This window comes from Saccopteryx bilineata, chromosome X (assembly GCF_036850765.1).
Source record: "Saccopteryx bilineata isolate mSacBil1 chromosome X, mSacBil1_pri_phased_curated, whole genome shotgun sequence".
NCBI classification, from domain to species: domain Eukaryota; kingdom Metazoa; phylum Chordata; class Mammalia; order Chiroptera; family Emballonuridae; genus Saccopteryx; species Saccopteryx bilineata.
This window is the reverse complement of record NC_089502.1, coordinates 44,556,477-44,577,357: the sequence shown is the minus strand read 5'-3', so window position 1 is coordinate 44,577,357 and position 20,881 is coordinate 44,556,477. Positions and strand designations below refer to the sequence as shown.

Genomic DNA, 20,881 nt, shown 5'->3' with positions numbered 1-20,881 from the left:
ATGATGCACCTTCACATAAGTTGGATGAGCCCGCACTCAATCTAGCGACCTCAGGGTTTTGAACCTGGGTCCTCTGCACCCCAGTTCAACACGCTTGTCCTCTGCTCCACAGCCTGGTCAGGCAGATGCTATCTCTTCAAGGCAGCATATATTTGGTTTTGCTTTTAGATCTAATCTGCTACTCTGTGCCTCTTTTTTGGTGAGTTTAGTCTATTTACACTTTGGGTAATTATTGACACTTGAGGATTTCCTATAGCCATTTTATGTTTTGTTTTCTGGTTGCTCTGTGTCTTGCTTGGTTCTTTTCTTTTTTGTTTCTTTCAGTTGTTTTTGTTTGGCAGTGTTCCTTACTTTTTTCCCTATTTCTTCTTTTTTAAGCTGTGTTATACAGTGGTGACTTTTTCATGGGTAGTTACCATTAGGTTAAGAAAAAAATGTTCATATGTACAAGAGTCCTTTGTCTTACGGTTGCTTCTGCATTCCATCCTCCTTTGCTACTGCAGGTCTTTATTCTCTCCCTTTTTTATGTCATTGTTGTCTAAGATTATCTTTTTTTTATTGTGGCTTTGTTGGAGCATTTATTTGTTGTTTTGCTTTTTTTTATTCTTTCTGTCTGGTGGAATAATCTCCTTGAGTATTTCTTACAGAAAGTGTTTTATGTTGATGAATTCTCTAAGCTTCTGTATGTCAAAGTTTTTATTTTTTCTTCATATATGAAGGATAACTTTGATGGATATAGTATTCCTGGCTGGTAATTCCTTTCTTTTAGTACTTTGAATATTTGGGTCCACTCTCTTCTGGCTTGTAGAGTTTCTGCTGAGAAGTCTAGTGATAACCTAATGGGCTTTCCTTTTTATGTTATATTCTTTTTATCCCTGGCTGTCTTGAGGATTTTTTCTTTGTCATTGATTTTTGACAATTTTATTACAGTGTGCCTTGGAGTAGGTCTATTAGGGTTGTGGTAACTCGGCATTCTGTTTGTCTCTTGGATTTGATGTTCTAACTCTTTCCATAAGCTTGAGAAATATTCATCAATTATTTGTTTAAATTAGCTGTCCATTCCCCTGTCCCTCTCTTCTTCTTCTTCTTCTTACACACCCATTATTCTTATATTTCTCTTTCTGATGGAGTCAAACAATTCTTGTAGAGCTCTCTTGGTTTTGTTTTGTTTTGTTTTAATTTGGGAGTCTCTCTCCTCTTCTCTGTGTAGCATCTCTAGTTGTGTGTCTTCAATTTCAATGATTCTTTCCTCTATCAGGCTTGTTCTGTTAGCTATCTTTGCTACCTCAGTCATCAATTTATGTATTGAGTTCTTCATGTTTGTCTTTAATGTTTCAATCTCCTTGATGAGGTATTCATTTTGTTCATTAATTTGTTTTCTGAGCTTATTAAGTTGCCTATTGGTGTTTTCTCACATATAGCTGAGTATTTTCAGAACTTCAGTTTTGAATTTTTTATTATTTAACTCCAAGGTTTCCATGTAATTGAGATTTTATTCTGGAGAATTTCCATTTTTTTCTAAATTACATCTCTGTCTTGTGTATGCATGGTATTCGATTCCTTCTTTCTTGGTGGCATTTGATAGTGGCATTGCTAAGAAACTGAACAAAAAACAAACAAACAAAAAAACAACAACAAAAAAACTTTAGTTCATTCAGTGCTTGGATCTTTCAGGCGTGACTGCAAGCCCATCTGGGGTTCCTTTGCTTTGTTATAATTGTTCAGTCTTTTGGAATTTCATGGGGAGACATCAGGAGTATCTCTCATGCTGCCATTACTCTAACATAATCAAATTTACCCATGTTGTTGCATGTACCCATAGTTTATTCTTTAGTATTACTTAGAGATATTCTATTCTATGATTTGTGTATCAACTTATCAATAGGTTTATATGGTGGTTATGATTTCAAGGTTATATGGTAAGTGTATGTCTAGCTATGTTAGAAACTGCCAAATTGAATCCTAAAATAGTTATTACAATTTGTATTTTTTTTAGAAATTAAATTTAGTGGGGTGTCTTCATCCATAAGAACACATAGGTTTCAGGTATATATCTCTGTAGCATTTGAACTATTCATTGCATTGTGTGCCAATCACCCAAAGCCAAATCATTATCCACCAGTGTATATTCAGCCCTCTTTACTTCCTTCCTCCCTCAACACCTTCTTCTGGTAACCACTCTACTTTTGTCTATGTCCATGAGTCTCAATGTTATATCCCACCTATGTATGAAATCATACAGTTCTTAGCTTTTTTCTTATTTTGCTTAACCTAATATTTTCAAGATCCATACATATTATCACAAATGACAATATTTTATCATTTCTTATGACTGAGTAGTATTCTCATCAGCAAAATATTAAGTTCCAGTAGCTGCATCATTGTCAGCAACTTACACTGTCAGTTTTTTTTTAATATTAGTCATTCTTATGAAGATGTTAGTGGTGTCTCATTGTGGTTTTACTTGCATATCATTAATTTCTAATACCTTTGGAACATTTTCAAAGTGTTCATGTGACATTCATGTGCATTTTTTCTCTCTATCTAGAAGTAGAGTATTTCCATGAAACCTTTCATAAACCAAGATGTCATAAAGAAGAAATTACTATAAATATATATGGAAAAGATGTCAAGCATTTCAAGACCCAAAATAACCTACCAAGTCATGTCAAATAATACATATAACCTAAAATAATACTAACATATACTAAAATCAAGAATTATACAATATAATATATGTGCAGTGTAGTTTCACTTATTAAAAATACTGACTTATTTCTCTGTAAGTGTAAGATAATAGAACACCACAGTTTGTACCCCATCAATCTACTCAAGCAGTAGACCATCTGCTTTATTCATTTCTGGATGCCAACTAAAATCACTTTGCTGCTAGCAGAACTAATTAGTAACTTCTACAGCTTTCAAGATTCTTTCCTTTGCTTATAAGTAGTATGAATGGTCGACACCAGCAAGTTCAAAGCATTCACAATGTCTTTATTTCGTTCGCCACAATTGAAATATTTAATTACATCCAGTTTTGTAGTAAGCATAATACTTTTATGAACTCTATTAGGCTTTCCTGAAACCTAAGGACACATCTTGCAAATGGATGCACATAGTAATTCTAGATAAAGAACATTTGTTCACAGATACAGTTCAAAGTCATAGGAGATTGAAGCTGAGATGCTGAGTGTATTTCCCAGAGAAGGAGCTGGGCACGCTATTCTCTCTGAGGGGGCTATGCTGCAAAACAAAGGTCTTGTATAAAAGCAAACTGGCATAATGTAAATTTTGGAAAAATAGGGAACTAGAACAAATATTCTAAAATTTTATATGGAACCACAAAAGACCCCGAATAGCAACAGTGATTTTGAGAAAGAAAAACAAAGTTGGAAGGATCACATTACCTGATATCAAAGTCTACTATAGTAATTAAAACAGCATGGTACTGGACTGAACACACACACACACACACAGCCCTGGCTGGTTTGCTCAGTGGTACAACAACAAAAGGAAAAACAGATCTGACTATATCAAACTGAAAAGTTTTGTACAATAAAAGAAGCCATCAACAAAATGAAAAAACTCACTAAGAGGGGGGAAGATATTTGCCGATACGTCTGATAAGGGGTGAATATCCAGAATTTATAAAGAACTTGTAAATCTCAACACCAAAAAATAAACCAAAAATCCCAAACAAGCCAAAGAAAAAAGTGGGCAAAGGACTTGAACAGACATTTCTCCAAAAAGGACATGCAGGTAGCCAATAGATATGTGAAAAGATATTTAATGTCATCAGAGAAATACAAATAAAACCACAATGAAATATCACCTCACATCTGTCAGAATGGCTAGCATCAGTAAATCCACAAATAAATGTTGGAGAGGATGTAGAGAAAAAGGGAGGCCTCCTCATTCATTGTTGGTAGGAATGCAGGTTGGTGCAATCATGGTGGAAAGCAGTATGGAGTTACCTCAAAAAATAAAAAAATGGAGCTCTCTTATGACCCAGAGATTTCACTTCTGAGAATTTATCCAAAAAACCCAAAACACTGTTCAAAACAATATATGAACCCCTATGTCTATTCTAGAACATTTACAATAGCCAAGATTTGGAAGCACCCCAAGTGCACATCAGTACATGAGTGGATGAAAAGTTGTAGTACATTTACTCGGTGGAATACTACTTGACTGTAAAAAAAGAAGGACATTTTTGTTTTGCTATGGCATGGATGGATCTGGAGACCATAATGCTAAGTGAAATAAACCAGTCAGATAAAAACAAGTGAATTATGATTTCACTCATATGTGGGACCTAATTAACAATATGAACTAACAAGCAATGTAAGGACAGACTCAGATAGATAGCAGGCTCATAGCTGCCAGGGAGGTATGTTGGGCAGTGGGGCAAGAGTAGAGGGATTGAGCATAAAATAAAGGAGACAAATAAAACTCACAGACACAGACAACAATGTGGTGATTTCTTGCAGGTAGGGGAGTTAAATATATGGGGATAGTTAAATAGATAGTGATGGAAGACCTGTGATGGTGAACACAATACAGTGTATGGACAATGTGTTGTAGAATTGTGCACCTTAAACCTGTATAATTTTGTTAAGCAGTTTCACCTCAAAAATCTAACTAAAAGGAAAAAATACCAAATGAGATAAAATTGAGGGATACTTGTATCTTTGTTGATGAGGGTCTAAGTTTCTTGTTTATTTTTTATTGAGTTGTTAATAACATTAGTGAATTGTAAGTATTTTCTTCATATATTCTGGAGAAAAGTTCTTATGAAACATGTTTTGCAAATATATTCTCTCACTCTGGATTTTCATTTTATTTTTTGAAAAGTAGAATTTTTCAAAGTCCAATTTATCATTTTTTTCTGGTCCATGCCTTTGTGTTTTCATAAATCATTGCCTAAATGAATGTCTCAAATATTTTCTACTTTATTTTCTTCCAGATGTTTTACAATTTTTGCTCTTACAATTAGGTCAATAATTCATTTTGAATTAATTTTTGTATATGGTCTTAGCTAAGGGATCAAGAGTAATATTTTTACATATGTTTTCCAATTTTTCCAGCACTGTTTGTTGAAATTTCTCCATTTAATTACCATTGTCAAAAATCTACTTTTGGGCCTGGCTGATTGGCTCAGCAATAGAGCGCCAGCCAAGCATGTGGAAGTCCCGGGTTCTATTCCTGGTCAGGGCACACAGGAAAAATGACCATCTGCTTCTCCACCCCTCCCCCCTTCCCTTTCTTTCTCTCTTTCTATCTCTCTCTCTCCTCCCTTCCCTCAACCATGGCTTGAATGGTTCTAACAATTTGGCCCCCAGTGCTGAGGATGGCTCCATGGCCTCGCCTCAGGTGCTAAAATAGCTCTGTTTCTTAGCAGTGGAGCAGCGTCTCCAGATGCATAGAGCATAGCCCTGTAGGGGGTTTTCCTGGTGGATCCTGATCGGGCGCAGTGGGAGTCTCACTCTCTGCCTCCCTGACTCCTTGCTTCTCAATTAAAAAGATAAAAAACTATTTAGCCTGAGCAACACCCTGTGCTGCAGCCAAGTCTTATGCAGCCTTTTCCATGGTCCTAGGTGCTTGCATGCCCACTTACATTTCCCCTACAAACTTGATTCCCCTGCCTGCTGTTTGCCAACACCGCCAAGGTTTGTGTCCTGTTTTGTTGGGCTCACTCCTGAGCTGTTGACGATTTTGTGTTGGTGGTAGGCAAAAACCTGAGTTTGCAGACCTTCTTTGTGACTGTGGCCCATGCTGGTAGCTTGGAGACAACCACTAATGAGTACAAGGACCCCTACACACAGTGAATGTGGGCCAGACCAGCCATGTGGGAAGATCAAGTTTTCTCAGGTCCGCTACCTTTTCAGTTTGGGAAACATGGTTCCTGGGAGTCACCTTTGTTTGGAAGCAGGGACCTAATGGGTAAGGACCCTAATTGGTTACCAGGTTACTAGTGGGTGTGACCTGCCTGGTGGATGTGCGGTAGTGCATGCTGAGGCCTTTTCCTGGTGGACCTCCTGCTGAGCTAAGGCTGTGAATGGGTTCTTGGACCATCAAAGAGCTTGGGTAGAAGTTAGAGAGAAGGCAGACCTGGGATATAGAATGGACTAAGATCCTTTTTCATAGGGTACAGAGACCAGAACCAGAATGTACTGATGATTATTGAGCCCAACATAGAGTTCAGAGCTTTTCACACAACAGGCACTTAATAAAAGTTAGTTGGATTTAACAGGTTTTGACATCTGCAGGCGGCAAGACAGTAGAGCTGCTAGAATTCTCACTTGAGTGGGAGAAGGACGGCACCAGTAAGACAGGGTGCTGGAGGATGGGAACCTGAGGCTTTGGATGGACCAGGGATCATGACATTGAGGTGGCACAGACAGATACGAGAAAAGGATTTTATAAAATTGATGTGTTTTTTAAAGAAAAATAATATTTGTTAGTCTGTATTGTGTTTATATGCCTATCTTATGCCAATAATACACTGTTTTGATTTCTATAGTCTTGAAATCAGGTAAGTGTGAATTTTCAAACTTTGTATTTCCTTCTCAAAATTATTCTGACTATTCTGGTTCTTTTGCTTTTCCATAAACATTTTAGAGATATATTCTCAATTTCTACTAAAAGCTTGCTGGGATTTTGATTGAGATTTTAATGATTCTATAAGTATGTTCAGACAGAGTTACATGTTAAAAATAGTTACCTTTCAGTCAATGAACATGGTCTATTTCTCCAATTAGGTCTTCCTTAATTTCTCTCATCTGTGTTTTAAAGTCTTTAGCATAAAAATCACACACAGAAAATTCTAGAGGGAAAGGGGGAAAACATTGAGGGGAAGGGGCATGGGGGGCCGAGGGGAAATAAAGAGGTGGAGGCAGATACATATTCGGTGGGACACTTGAATCTATGTAAACACAAATTAGAATTATAAAAAATCACAAATTGGTAACATTTGTTCTACCTTAGTATTTATTGTTTTGAATAGTATTATAAATGCTTATATTTTAAACTTTAGCTGCCAACTTTTATAGAAATAAATTGTTTTATATTGGCCTTGTATGTAGTGATAATAAAATTCTTAAGTCTAGTAACTTTTGGAGGGTGTAAATTCATTGGGGTTTTCTACATAGATCATTATGTCTGAATATAAAATGTTTTATTTATTCCTTTCCCATCTGTATGCCTTTAATTTATTTTTTAGCATTATTGTATTGGCTAAGAACTCTAAAATAACGTTAAATAGAAGTGGTAAGAACAGACTTCCTTGACATGTTCCTGATTGTAGGGGGAAAGCATTCCATGTTTCACCAATAAGTATGATGTTAACTTTTAGATTTTTGTAGATGTCCATGATGAGGTTGAGGAAGATCCGTTCAATTCTTAATTTGCTAAGTATTTTTATCATGAATGTCTCTGGAATTATGTCTGATGCTTTTTCTGCATTAATTGAAATTATCTTCTCTTTTTTTCCTTTCAGTCTGTTGATATTTATATTGATTGATTTGCAAATGTATTATCCTTACATTGCCATGATAAACTCCATTTGGTCATGATCTATTACTTTTTCTATATCATTTGATTTTTTTCTATATCATTTTATTTTCTACGTTATTCTAAATTATTTTCTGTATCATTTCTATATTGCTATATCATTGCATCTGTCTTTGTTTATGAGAGACATCGATTTGTAGTTTACTTTTTTTTTTCTAGTTTTGGTATCAGGATAATTCTAGTATGATAAAATATGTTGAAGGTTATGTCCTCCTTTGCTCATTTTATTCTCATCAGGCTTGCATAACATACATTGCTTTGTTTAGAGCAGGGGTCCGCAAACTTTTTACAAAGGGGGCCAGTTCACTGTCCCTCAGACTATTGGAGGGCCGGGCTATAAAAAAAACAAACTATGAATGAATCCCTATGCACACTGCACATATCTTATTTTAGAGTAAAAAACAAAACAAAAAAAAAAAAACAAAACGGGAACAAATACAATATTTAAAATAAAGAACAAGTAAATTTAAATCAACAAACTGACCAGTATTTCAATGGGAACTATGGGCCTGCTTTTGGCTAATGAGATGGTCAATGTGCTCCTCTCACTGATCACCAATGAAAGAGGTGCCCCTTCTGGAAGTGTGGCGAGGGCCGGATAAATGGCCTCAGGGGGCCACATGCAGCCTGTGGGCCGTAGTTTGGGAACCCCTGATTTAGAGTGTAGCCTAGAGTTTGATAGGATTGTTCTCAATGATCTTTCTCTACCCTAAATATTCAAAAATGCCTTCATACCTGTGCCTCTAGAGCAGTGGTCCCCAACCCCCGGGCAGACCGGTACCAGTCTGTGGGCCATTTGGTACCGGTCCACAGAGAAAGAATAAATAACTTACATTATTTCCGTTTTATTTATATTTAAGTCTGAACGATGTTTTATTTTTTAAAAATGACCAGATTCCCTCTGTTACATCTGTCTAAGACTCACTCTTGATGCTTGTCTCGGTCACGTGATACATTTATCCGTCCCACCCTAAAGGCCAATCCGTGAAAATATTTTCTGACATTAAACCGGTCCATGGCCCAAAAAAGGTTGGGGACCACTGACATAGAGGATTGTCTGTCTTTGTGCTCTTGCCTATTTCATAACAGTAGACTCTAATTATTAAAAACTAAGCTCATGGTGAGTCAAGGAGTACTCTTTTGTCCTGTTTTGCCTTAAACTTCAGGAGACCTTATGCAACTGGATCTTGAGGGTTCCTCAGTTTCCACAACATTCTTTCCTTTTGACATGACAGTTACCTTCTGATTTGAATCCAGGGTGGTCTTTGGGAAGAGATAGAGCTTGCTCCATCCTCATCAGTAACTGAGAACTGCTTTTTATTCCTGTAGGATTCTGGGCCTATGGTTTCTTGCTTCTTTTCCAGAAACAATGTTATTTATTTATTTGTGTGTTTGTTTTTTACCTAGGTTCAGGAGGAAAGGGTTTTTGTTTCTACCCTAATTAATAGCTTAGGGCTTTTGATCCCCATGGGGTTTGGGTAGGGTATGGGGCTGTGTTTCTGTCTGCCATCAACACTTGATTGTTTCATGCATACCTGAACCACTGAAAAAAGCTCTTTTGTTCTCCTGTATTGTCTCAAGTCATGTTTGTGTGCTTCTGGTTAAGGACTGTGTAAAAGAACTTTGATTTTGAGTGAATTAGTGCCTGGAATGCCAGATATTCCAAACTGCTAATACCCTAGCCCTTTAAGAACTTAAAAATTCATTAAAATTTCAGTTGATTTCTTTTTACTCGTTTGCTGACAGCCACTTCTGTCTCCATACTTTACCAAAGGTGATACAGTGCACATGTCCCTCTTTAAGGGGTTAGTCACACTTTGAAATTCAGTTTACCTCACTTTTTTGTTGGGCTCAAGGAATTGTATGCTTTTGCTTATTATGAAATTCTTATTGTTAAGTTATAGGTGATATTCTTTTATGACATTAAGTGGATGTGGAACTAGTCCTTTTTAGTGATGTATATATGGGTATTATTTTTGTTTTCTTTGTTATTAAATATGTTTTAGGAAAAAGCAGATGGTTTTTTAAAGTATATGTTTATTTTTATATAATAGTTATTAAATTTTTTATTTAAATTTTATTTTTCAAATTCTCCATTAAAATTATACTATATTATACATAATACATAACTTGTTCTTTATATACTTCTTTGTATTTTGCACATGTATAGATTCATGTGATCAGGCCCTGGCCGGTTGCTCAGTGGGTAGAGCATAGACCTGGCATATTGATCTCCTGGCTTCCATTCCCAGTCAGGGCACACAAAAGAAGTGACTATCTGCTTTTTCCCCCCTCCTTTTTTCCTTTCTTTCTCTCTCTTTTCTTCCTGCAGCCATAGTTCAATTGGTTGAACAGTGGCCGCAAGCACTGAGGATAGTTTGGTTGGTCTGAGCTATCTGCCGCAGGCGCGAAAAACAGCTCAACATTCCAATGTTGGCCCCAGACTGGGTTGCCAGGTGGATCCTAGTTGGAGCGCATGTAGGCATTTGTCTCACTATCTCCCCTTTGCTTACCTAAAATAAAATAAAATAAAATAATAAAACAGATTCATATGATCATTACCACAGTCAGAATACACCAGAGTTCCATTACTCCCACAGTTTCCTGTGCTATCATTATACAGTAACACCCTCCCCTTACCTATAACTCCTGGCAGTCACCATGATCATGTCATTATCACTATACTTTTCCCTTTTATTGAGAATGTCTTATAAATAGTCATACGGTATTGTGGTGGACATACCGTAGGTGACCCACCCCCTTGTATAATTCTTTCTTTAAGAATAGGCAGGACCTGTGACCTGTTTCTAATTAGTAGAATCCGGTTAAAATGATGGGATGTCACTCACTGTCATAATTGCATTATGTTATGTAAAAGTATATAATTTACATTAAATTAGATGCAGAATCAGATATAGAAGTCTCTAAGTTCCAGTGGCTCTTAATATATAACTTGAAAATTAATTAATTCAACCATTTATCCAACACACTTTTAGAGAGCATTTTTCATTTACAATGAGATCGTTACAATGTATCTTAATGATTATGAGTATATGGAGTCTGAAATCAAATACCTGTGAAAGTTTATTAACCTTTCTGATGTCTCATCTAAAAAACGGGAATATTCATAATACCTACATAACAAGATCTTATGAGTATTAAAGGAGATGGTGTATACAAAGCACTTGGTACAATGTCTGGCACACAGTGCAGAACACTTTGGCTTCTATCACTGCCATTATTATTAATAATGTTGTTAGATAGAATGAGTCAGTTATGGGAGCTCTCCTTAAAATAACCATCTGAATGAGATAATATGTCAAGTGCTAGCACTAGGGTACAGCACCTGGAAAACTTTTACAGGTATTAGATATAACTATATAATTATTATCTACATTCTTTATAATAGTAATAGTAATGTTAGCATTTATTATTGGTTATTATTTTTATCCACTTACAAAACAGTAAAATATAAAATATTATATAAAGAATTAATTTTTTCTCTGCATTTTGCTTGGAAAATAGTGAGGTGGTTTAACATTTTTTGATTTATGTACAATATAGAAAATAAATAAAATAAATATGAGTGTAGTTTTAATGTAATGATCATACTTTAGGTCTGTTTGTTTGTTTGTTTTCCCAAACATGTGAAATGAGAAGATAGAATGAGAAATGTTACAGTATAAAATATATAATTGAATATATCTCTTTATTTAGTTGAAGTCATAGTTTGCACTGACCTAATAATCCTCTTGAAATTATATAGTAGTAATTTGAAATCTTTGAAAAGATTAATTCTGTAATAAGGATATTTCTGTTGGTGATTATAAAATCAACTATTTTATTCTACTAAAGAGAAACTGCAAGGCACAGTGACTGAGGTAAGATAGAAGTTTACTGTTTCACTAAATAAAGTACTTGGAATAAGGTGGTTTCATTATTCAGGGGTTTAGATACTTCCATCCGTAGTGAGTTACATTCTTTATCTAAGTCACTTCTTGGTCCAGAATGGCTATCTAAATTCTATCATAATCAAATTCTTGGAGAGAATTAAGAGAAAGAGGGAAAATGGAAAAAAAACCCAAGCTGGCTGTTGACCCTTTCTGAGGTACTGCCTCTAGAATCTTCACAATTTCTGATTATATTTTTTGGCAAGAAATGCCATCACATAGTCATAACTTACAGTAAGGGACTCTGGGAAAACAATATTTTAAAAGTTTACATTGTTACCCTGAGTGCAACAGAGGTTCTGCTAATGAGGAAGAATGCAAAAAATAGATTTAGGATCAGCAACTAAAAGTTTCTCCTGTTTTTGTCATCATAATTATGGTTCATGGTTGTAAAAAAATCATTAATAATATAACAGAAGTCTATAAAAGATCAGAAGAAAAAACTTCCTGTGGCACAGTATTCACAAATCCCTGTTTCAGTCTCCTTCTGAGTCTCAGGACTCAGACCCTCTGGTAGTTTTAGCTAGTTGACTGACCAGCACTAAAATTTGCCAGACCTGGCCCCTGAAACTTTCTATAGGATTCTCCAACACCCCTCTTTATAAGGTTGCTAGCCAGGTGCAAAGAATACAGTGGAGGACTTTAAAGCCCAGAAAGATGGTAGAGCGATAGAATGGAAAAAGTTTGAGTCCCTTAATGATTGCTTCAAACAGAGAGCCTACTGACTTTCCGACCACTGGGTGAAGTACATTGAACTTTGACATCAGCCAAATAAACACTTGTGGCCGAACCTCTGAGATTTAGGGGTTATTTCTAGCACAAAGCATTTACTAATACAGTAGCCTAGAGATGATCTTCATTATCTATTGGTATTTATTGTTCCAATATTAATGTTCATAAAGGTGGATTTTTAAAATATCAACCTTTAAAAAGACACTTGTAGAAAAATATGCAGATATATATTACATATTACATTATACACTTCATCTGCAAATATTTTCATTCCCCAAATTATCACTAATGATATTTAAAATTGGTTTTCTAAGTTAAGTCAAAAATCTAAGTTTAAATTTAACAGGAGAATTTCAATGAACAAAATTTGCAGCCCTGGCCGGTTGGCTCAGCGGTAGAGCGTCGGCCTAGCGTGCGGAGGACCCGGGTTCGATTCCCGGCCAGGGCACACAGGAGAAGCACCCATTTGCTTCTCCACCCCTCCGCCGCGCCTTCCTCTCTGTCTCTCTCTTCCCCTCCCGCAGCCAAGGCTCCATTGGAGCAAAGATGGCCTGGGCGCTGGGGATGGCTCTGTGGCCTCTGCCCCAGGCGCTAGAGTGGCTCTGGTCGCAACATGGCGACGCCCAGGATGGGCAGAGCATCGCCCCCTGGTGGGCAGAGCATCGCCCCATGGTGGGCGTGCCGGGTGGATCCCGGTCGGGCGCATGCGGGAGTCTGTCTGACTGTCTCTCCCTGTTTCCAGCTTCAGAAAAATGAAAAAAAAAAAATTTGCAAAATTTCAGACATACATATAAACGAAGACATGTAAATTTAAAAAAGTTAATTTTCCCATATTGAATTGCCTGAATGAAAAATACCGACAAAATATAAGAAGAAGGTATTCCTAATTATTGATGAGTGTATGTGAAATGTATACCTACAAATCAGTGATTTCAAGCCTTAAGTTGGAAACATCCAAGTTTGTGAAGAAATCTCTGAATCTATCCTGAAGTGTTTGAGAGAACAAAATAAAAGTACAGAATGCCATGTCCTGGAAACAGAAAAATGCGCACATGCGCGCGTGTGCGCACACACACACACACACACAATAAAGAAGCCATTCTCCATAAAATAATGTACAGTTGTAATCTTACTCAAGATTCTTAGCTATTTTAATGCAGCTTGACCAGATGGGTTTCAAATTTACCTGCAGAGGTAAGGTGCCAGATAAGGCAAGGAAAAATATGTAAGGAATATTTTAAACTAGATTTTTACTTTTAATAAAGTGATTTGCTACCACCTTTTATTAACAGTTACACACTCTAAAGGTTTGAGTGGAAATTAAAATGCATTTCTTGTCATTTCACTTTTAAGTTCCTTAAAGAACATTTTCTACCCTTTTACACTTCAGCAATTTAAGTTGGCTGTTGTCCCTCCTTTAATTCAGTGAGAGGCCTTCTGTCTTCCCCATCACAGGGAGGGGGCGGAGCATTCTCTACAAAGCTTGGAAGCAATCTGTGCCTGGCCAGTCTTGGTGGAGGGACTGCATTTTACAAGGCTGCTGCTGACAAAAAGCTTCAAGGTAATGGCTATTTTAAATACAGTTATTTTTAAGGGACTTCTCAGGGCCCTAAAGAAAGGTGAAAAAAATGGGAATGGTGGTCTTGCAGTGGGTAGAAAAGGTTGTGTGGTTTTGAAAGAACTGTTGGCATTTTGAAGGAATTAATACTTTAGAATTTCTGTATCTCCTAATGCTTTAAAAGTCCACAGTGGGAGAAGCGTGATCAGATTACAGCCTCTATATTAAGATTTCAGTGCAGTATAGCTGTTCATGCTAATTTATTGACTTGGCATTTCATGTTTATGTTGCTGGCATTATGTTTCTGTTTGAATTTTTAAGCATTTATTCATTTACATAGAAAATGATGGATAAAATATTTGACAGCATGAGGACGAATACCCTTGTGAGTTGTTTGACACATAGAAAAACTATGTGTCACTTGTATATGAACATAAAAAAAGAGAACTGATATGTAGTTCCCTGAAGACACTTGTACATAAATATGCATATATGTGTGTGATTAGAAAAAAAAACCTGGGAGAAAATAAACTCCCATGTTAGTCAGCATTTCTGAGTTGTCAGGTTACTAGTACTATAATATTTTTTTCTTCAGCATCTTTAGAGCAGATTTCTCCATGATTTTTATAATCATGAAAGAAAAATGAAGCTGAAACAATATACCCATTTTATTTAAAACACGTAAGCATTCATAGACATATGCAGATGTGCAGACATCCTCTCTGTTTTTTGCTGATAGTGAACATTTTCCTGGACCTGATCAAGTGTGTAGCTTAGTTGCTGTGTTGGCTACAGCTTTGCATGTGTCCTATTTGGAACTCATTCTTATAGACCACAGGTATGGCTATACTCAGCAAGAACCATTTTTCCATTTCTTTTAAGGGTGAGACAGAGAAAGGATTTGGCTTTTTTTTCTATAAGCAGCTTTAAAAATATATGGAATGGTGTAACCATACAGTGGAATTTTATGAATCTGGAGAATAAATGTATGTAATAATTTGAAACGTCTGATAAATAGTACAAAGTGAAAAAAACAAATTATAGCATAGCTTTTATCATGTGATCTCACTTAAAAATATGTGTATGCTACCAAATCTGGGAAAATATATCTACCACACTATTAACACTAACATTTGTGTAGTTGGAGAGACAGGGCTAGCTTTACTGATGTCTATTTAAAATAGTATTAATATATACTTATTTACTTGGTTGACATCAGCAGGGAAAATATTGAGATAAAATGTTGCAAATGTGAGAAAGCACATTTAAAATAATTCATAAAAATCATGTGGAAAGTATTTATTTAGAATGATGTTCAAAATATGTTCTTAATTCAGATCTGATGTTGGTTTAAAAAATTTTATCTCTACATATAAAAAATTCTGGAAATAGAGAAAATATTCATAGTGGTTATTTGCAAAGTTGTGCTTTATTTTTCATATACCTCTGCATTTTTTTCAATTTTTAACATTGAATATTTTTATACTCAGAGACATTGTAATTGAAAATGTTATGATCCTGTTATAATCCGACAAGACAAAACCCTTGAGCTAAGAATAGAAAATTCTAGAAGCCTGGGAAGGCTTCTGGCTGGCTAAATGTAGTTCCTAGGATCCTTATGTAGCTCATAAGGATCTGATCTTGTTTGAGGCCCTGCTTGTACCTCCTGGGGAGGCTGCAGTTCTGATTCTGGTCACAAGATGGGGCTTGCCAGGTTTACTAAATTTTCTTCAGGCAGCCATTTCTATGAAAATGGCAAACAATGCAATGAAATATCTTTTTGCATTAGTGACTAAGAGGCAGCATGTAGAGTATTATTAAAATCCCAGTTAAAAAATTATATGCCCAATGAAAAGAACTGCATGCAAAGAAGGAAAAATCCAATGGTGATTGATGTGAGGATTCAAGCAAAATTTACTGCCTGGCTCATCACAGACCCAACACAATTTCTTACTTCCTTTATTTCTTGTCCCCACCTCACACTTTTCCAGTCAGAGAGATTATCTTAACAAGAACCAAATAGCATAACTGTGCCACAGAGAGAAGTTAAAAAGAACAAGAAGGAAAATAAACATGACATCTATATCACAGGTGACATTTCATCTCATCCCTCTGTTTCAGAATGACATGCCTTCTAAAGTTTTGGTAGAGAAATTTCTTTATGCTTCTTCCATTTATTTGGTTTGAATTCTTTCTCATTTTATATAGCCTTTCTTCTTTTGAAGTAAGACTCAAGAGAACCGGATCACAAGACCAAGTACTCTGCAATCCACTTGACACTGGGTAAGGCTGTTTCCATTTCACAAAATGTTTCACATTAAAAACTTGTTGATAGCTTGAAGTATACTTTATTTTGCTTCCTTCTTTGCAGCTATAGCACTTTAAATTAGAAGCTATATTTTGTACTAAAACCATGTTATTTTAAAATGTGAAATATAATTCATATTGTTCTCTGTTCTGCAACCACAACATTTTGTAATTAAAAGTCATAACTTCTAGTATGGGGAAAGAATCTCATATGTTAAACCACAAAGAAGAAATTGTACAAGAGCTCATTAATATTTCTACTTGAGTTCTGAACCAGAGTCTTTCTGATAACTATCAAGAAAACTTTGCTAATTATCCTATCCACTGAGTAAGCATAACAGTGATTCTGAATCTCTACTTTCTAAGCTCATGCTTTTAATACGTCATTTTGTTATTGTCTGGGTCAAGGAGATGCATATTGTATTATCTCTGTCTGCCTGTTTTGGGTAAACAAGAAAGTATTATAGCTTAAAATTATAAAGCTGTGCATTCAGCTAGAACAGTGCTTTTCAAATTCTTGGACAAGTTATAGTAGAATTACTTGGGTACTCAAAAATACAAAATAATGGACTCTATCAAGCCCTTTTGAATAAAACTCTGAGGATAGGACCTAGAAATATAGTTTCATGAAGACCTCTAGTGTAGATGATTCTAATGCATGCCAAGTTTAGAGTCCCACAGCTCTAGTTATAATATTAGGGACACAAATGTCCCAAAGAATCTAATAAAATAGAGTCCCTGGCACACCATTGCACTCTTTCCCACATCTGCCAGCATGTATACCAATTTAATCCTTAATAATCATGTGCAGTAAGTAGTAAGGACAAGTTTTTGAATTTGAGATATTATAAACCACTTGTTCAATTTTTACTCTTATATTGTGTTACATTATCCCCTTCATCTCATGCTCCATTAAGCATTGTTATTTCTTTTATCTCTTCTCTATTTGTAATTGATTACCTTCTACTATAGCAAAATAATTTTCTTTTTCTTTTCCTTATTCTAGTATCTTCCATACTGTTCCATTTAAACAACGGGTTCAAGTATCCTTGGGAAAGTCTGCTGGAGGAGAACAGGCCACACAAGCTGTAAACACTTTGTAGTTCTAAGACAAAGATTTTGGTAAGAGTGTTTATTTTGGTAGGAACTGCCTTGGCAGTGAAAAGAATAGCCATACACCTCAGTCTTTGATAATAACCTTTTAGCACACAAATCTAAATCATAATGGATGCCGAATATGTCTTATGCAATTGGAAAGACCAGTTATGGCCAGCAAAAGTTTTGTCCAGATCTGACACTTCATCAAATAGTAAGAGAAAAAAGACATTTTCCCTAGAAGTTCAAATACTCTCACTAGATGAAAAAATTAAAGTGGAAAGCACGGAAACAAAGATCCTAAATAAATCTCAAATTGAAGCCATTGCCTCCTCAATAGCAGCACAGAAAGAGGGCAGTTATCCTCCAAGAGAGGAAACAGCCTATGAAAGGTCACTAAAAGTGGCACTGGATATTCTGAATGAGAGATCATATTTGATTCAAGCAAGCATTTCAGATGAAGAAGAGACCACTACACTGTCTCAAAATATACCACAAAAGTTTTCTGATTCACCTCCTCAAAAAAAGTATCGGGAGCATGAAAAAGACTTATCAGAGTGTCCTGATGAAAATGAAAATCCAACATTCGTGTTAATATCTTCAGACAGTGATGATTCCCTGTATGATGATAAGTCACAGGTGCTTGCAGCAACCACTGATACTATTCCAAGTGAGATGGAAACAAATTCATCACAAAACTCCAGCTGGGGCCAAACTTCCGCTTCACTTTCAGACGAAGATATAAAGGATAGCAAGATAAAGATTGAAATCCCAACAATTATGCCTTTGCATTCCACAATCAAAGAGGAAGATGTTGATGTTAAAGAAGAGAAGTTCACTCCAACTTGGACATCAGCTAACTTACTTGTGCTCAAAACTTTGAAAGAGGAAGCAGAGGACACCTACCCAGAGACCTTGGCTATTTCCTCTGCATGCTCTACTTTTGCAGAGAATATTGAGGATCCTGGAGAGGGTCCCTCAAATTCATGCTTATATTCCAACCAGAATCAACATGTGGAATCAGAGATGGGTACTACAACATCCTCCAGGCTCTATTCATGGGAAAGTCAAGTTTCATTTAATGCTTCTAACCATGTCATGGACAATTCACTTCTTGCAAATAATGAAAGAAGCCTTCAGGATCTGGATTTTGAAGAATATGAAGAACTTCAAGCTTCTGACAAGTCAGTGCCTCTAAATTCTATTGATATTTCAGCATTAGATGACGATGAGGAAGATGAAGTACTCCCACGCATTCTTTTCCATTTTGAGCCACCACCATTTGAAACAGGAATGATAGTCTGGTTTAAATATAAAAAATATCCATTTTGGCCAGCAGTGGTGAAAAGTATTAGGCGAAAAGAGAAAAAAGCAAGTGTGCTTTTTGTTGAGGTAAACATGAATTCTGAAAAGAAAGGCATTAGAGTGCCTTTGAGAAGATTAAAGAAATATGATTGTAAAGAGAAACAAGCACTAGTGGATAAAGCCAGAGAGGATTACAGGGAGAGTATTGACTGGTGCATTTCACTGATTTGTGATTACAGAGTTAGACTAGGTTGTGGTTCTTTTACAGGGTCTTTCCTTGAGTACTATGCTGCTGACATTAGTTATCCAGTCAGGAAATTAATCAGAAAGGATACCTTCAGGAACTTATTTCCAAAGTTGGAGAATGAAGATTCTATGGGACGTTTGGCCATGACTTCCAAGACCAAGAGAATGTCCTTCCAAAACTTTCTCCCTGACCGAATGAAGGCGGCTCGGGACCGAGCCAACAAGAACCTAGTGGACTTCATTGTGAATGAAAAAGGAACGGAGAGCCATCTTCTCTCCATTTTAAATGGCACAAAAAGGTCCAGGTGGCTGAAATCATATTTGAAAGCAAAATGGTTCAGTCCCTGTATCGAAACATACCTTGAGGATGAAGATCAGTTGGATGAGGTGGTGAAATATTTACAAGAAATTTATGAAAAAACAGATACGAAAATGTTGGCTCTGGTAAATCATGATAAAGTTAAATTTATCCTAGAAGTTCTTCTGCCAGAAGCAATCATTTGTTCAATTTCTGCTGTTGATGGATTAGATTACAAGGCAGCTGAAGCAAAGTACCTAAAAGGACCATCTTTAGGATACAGGGAAAGAGAGTTATTTGATGCAAAAATCTTATTTGAAAAGAGACGGAGACCATTAACAAATGAAGAACACTAACTAAATCACCCAAGTGTCCAAACCATACAGGGAACTTTCATAGATTTTAGTTTAAAAAAAAAATCTAACATATTTTCCAGAAATGGGATACTTTTAAGTAATATGTTCACTTTTTCTATTTTCTTTTTGCAATCTCTATGATCTGTGAATATTATTACATCCACGTTTTCTCTCTTATGCTTCTTCAAAGTCAATTTTATTAACATATTTTAGCAGTTTTACTTTCTCGTACATTTCTAGAATGCATAATTCCTAAATAAGGGAAAGTATTATTTTGTTTTATGACATAATTTTGTTTCTATGCTGTATAGTTAAATACAGTGTGCACAATCATTTATATATTAAAATTGCACTAGTATTAGATGTGAAGCAAGATGGTTACAAAAAAAGTCTAAGAAATGTTGATTATATATTTTTGCTTAGTTTTTATAAAGTATTGAGTTTCTTTTAAGATAATTGGATTATTTTTCCTGCCACGCCTATTTATTTTTGGAAAAAATATTTCTGAGATATAGAACCAAAGATAGAGATGCTTTGCTATATATTATAATTAACATTAATTGCTTTTGCAATAAAACAATCCGGAATTCAAAAATAAAGTAAATGGGTTACCTGCATACAGTCTATATGTGTGAGAATAACATCACAGCATGCAGAAAATAATTTTAGCAGTCTGGAACAGGATTGTTCATTGTGCACTTCCCTGAAATTCCATTTATGGAGTGTCTATTATTCAATAACTGAACACTTTCTCAAACAGACCAGGTTTTGACTGTCTTCATAACAGTAACTGTATCTTAATATAGCCGTCTGACCACATGTGGAAGGCAGCTAGAGTCATTGTATTCATAGCCTGGCTACTCTAGAGTATGAATCCAGGCTTACTGCTTAAGAGTCCATCTACTTTGATATAAACTGTATAAAATGCAAGCACTTTGTTCTGAGTATTGTATCTTTAAATACAGTCATTTGTTTCAAACCAAGCAGTCTGTCTCATATGGCTTATTAGTAGAATAGTTCCAGTTGGTTCCAATAATATAAATGCTAACTGGTGTCATTCCAGGCTAAAATAAAAAATAAATGGACCAGAATCTGTAAATTTGGAAATGAGTCATCGAAAAAGCCACCATTTGGCTGAATATGACAATTATTCAGATATGTTTAAAAGTACATAGTTAAAAATTAAAGTCTGAAACCAATGAAAGTTTATTCTAACTTGAAACAAGACTTTAAGGAAAATAAATGTTGTAAGGGCTACTTTATTTTAGAAACTTGATATAAAAATAAACAGTAAAGGCTTTAACATGAACTTGTCTGCATCTTTACACTTAGAGTGAGACACCTGTTACTCTTGCGCTTTTGTTATATGTTCACATGGCCACATGTTTGTGTAAAATTTGTAAGTTTGATGTTTTGATTTGTAACAAAATGATTATATATTTCATTTTGGATGTTTGCTGCG

The 20,881-nt window shown here is 35.7% G+C and overlaps 1 protein-coding gene across 1 annotated transcript in view; it reads left to right on the top strand.

Moving 5' to 3' along the window:
* The window catches only part of PWWP3B (PWWP domain containing 3B), a 30,785-nt gene extending 11,341 nt beyond the window's left edge, over positions 1 to 19,444 (top strand). Inside the window, exons 2-4 of the mRNA XM_066249410.1 lie at positions 13,710 to 13,815; positions 16,021 to 16,095; positions 17,126 to 19,444. Of these exons, the coding sequence (XP_066105507.1) occupies positions 17,344 to 19,419 (2,076 nt within the window). The 5' untranslated portion in view covers positions 13,710 to 13,815; positions 16,021 to 16,095; positions 17,126 to 17,343 and the 3' untranslated portion in view covers positions 19,420 to 19,444. The remainder of the gene's footprint in view (positions 1 to 13,709; positions 13,816 to 16,020; positions 16,096 to 17,125) is intronic.
* The last annotated feature ends 1,437 nt before the right edge of the window (positions 19,445 to 20,881 follow it).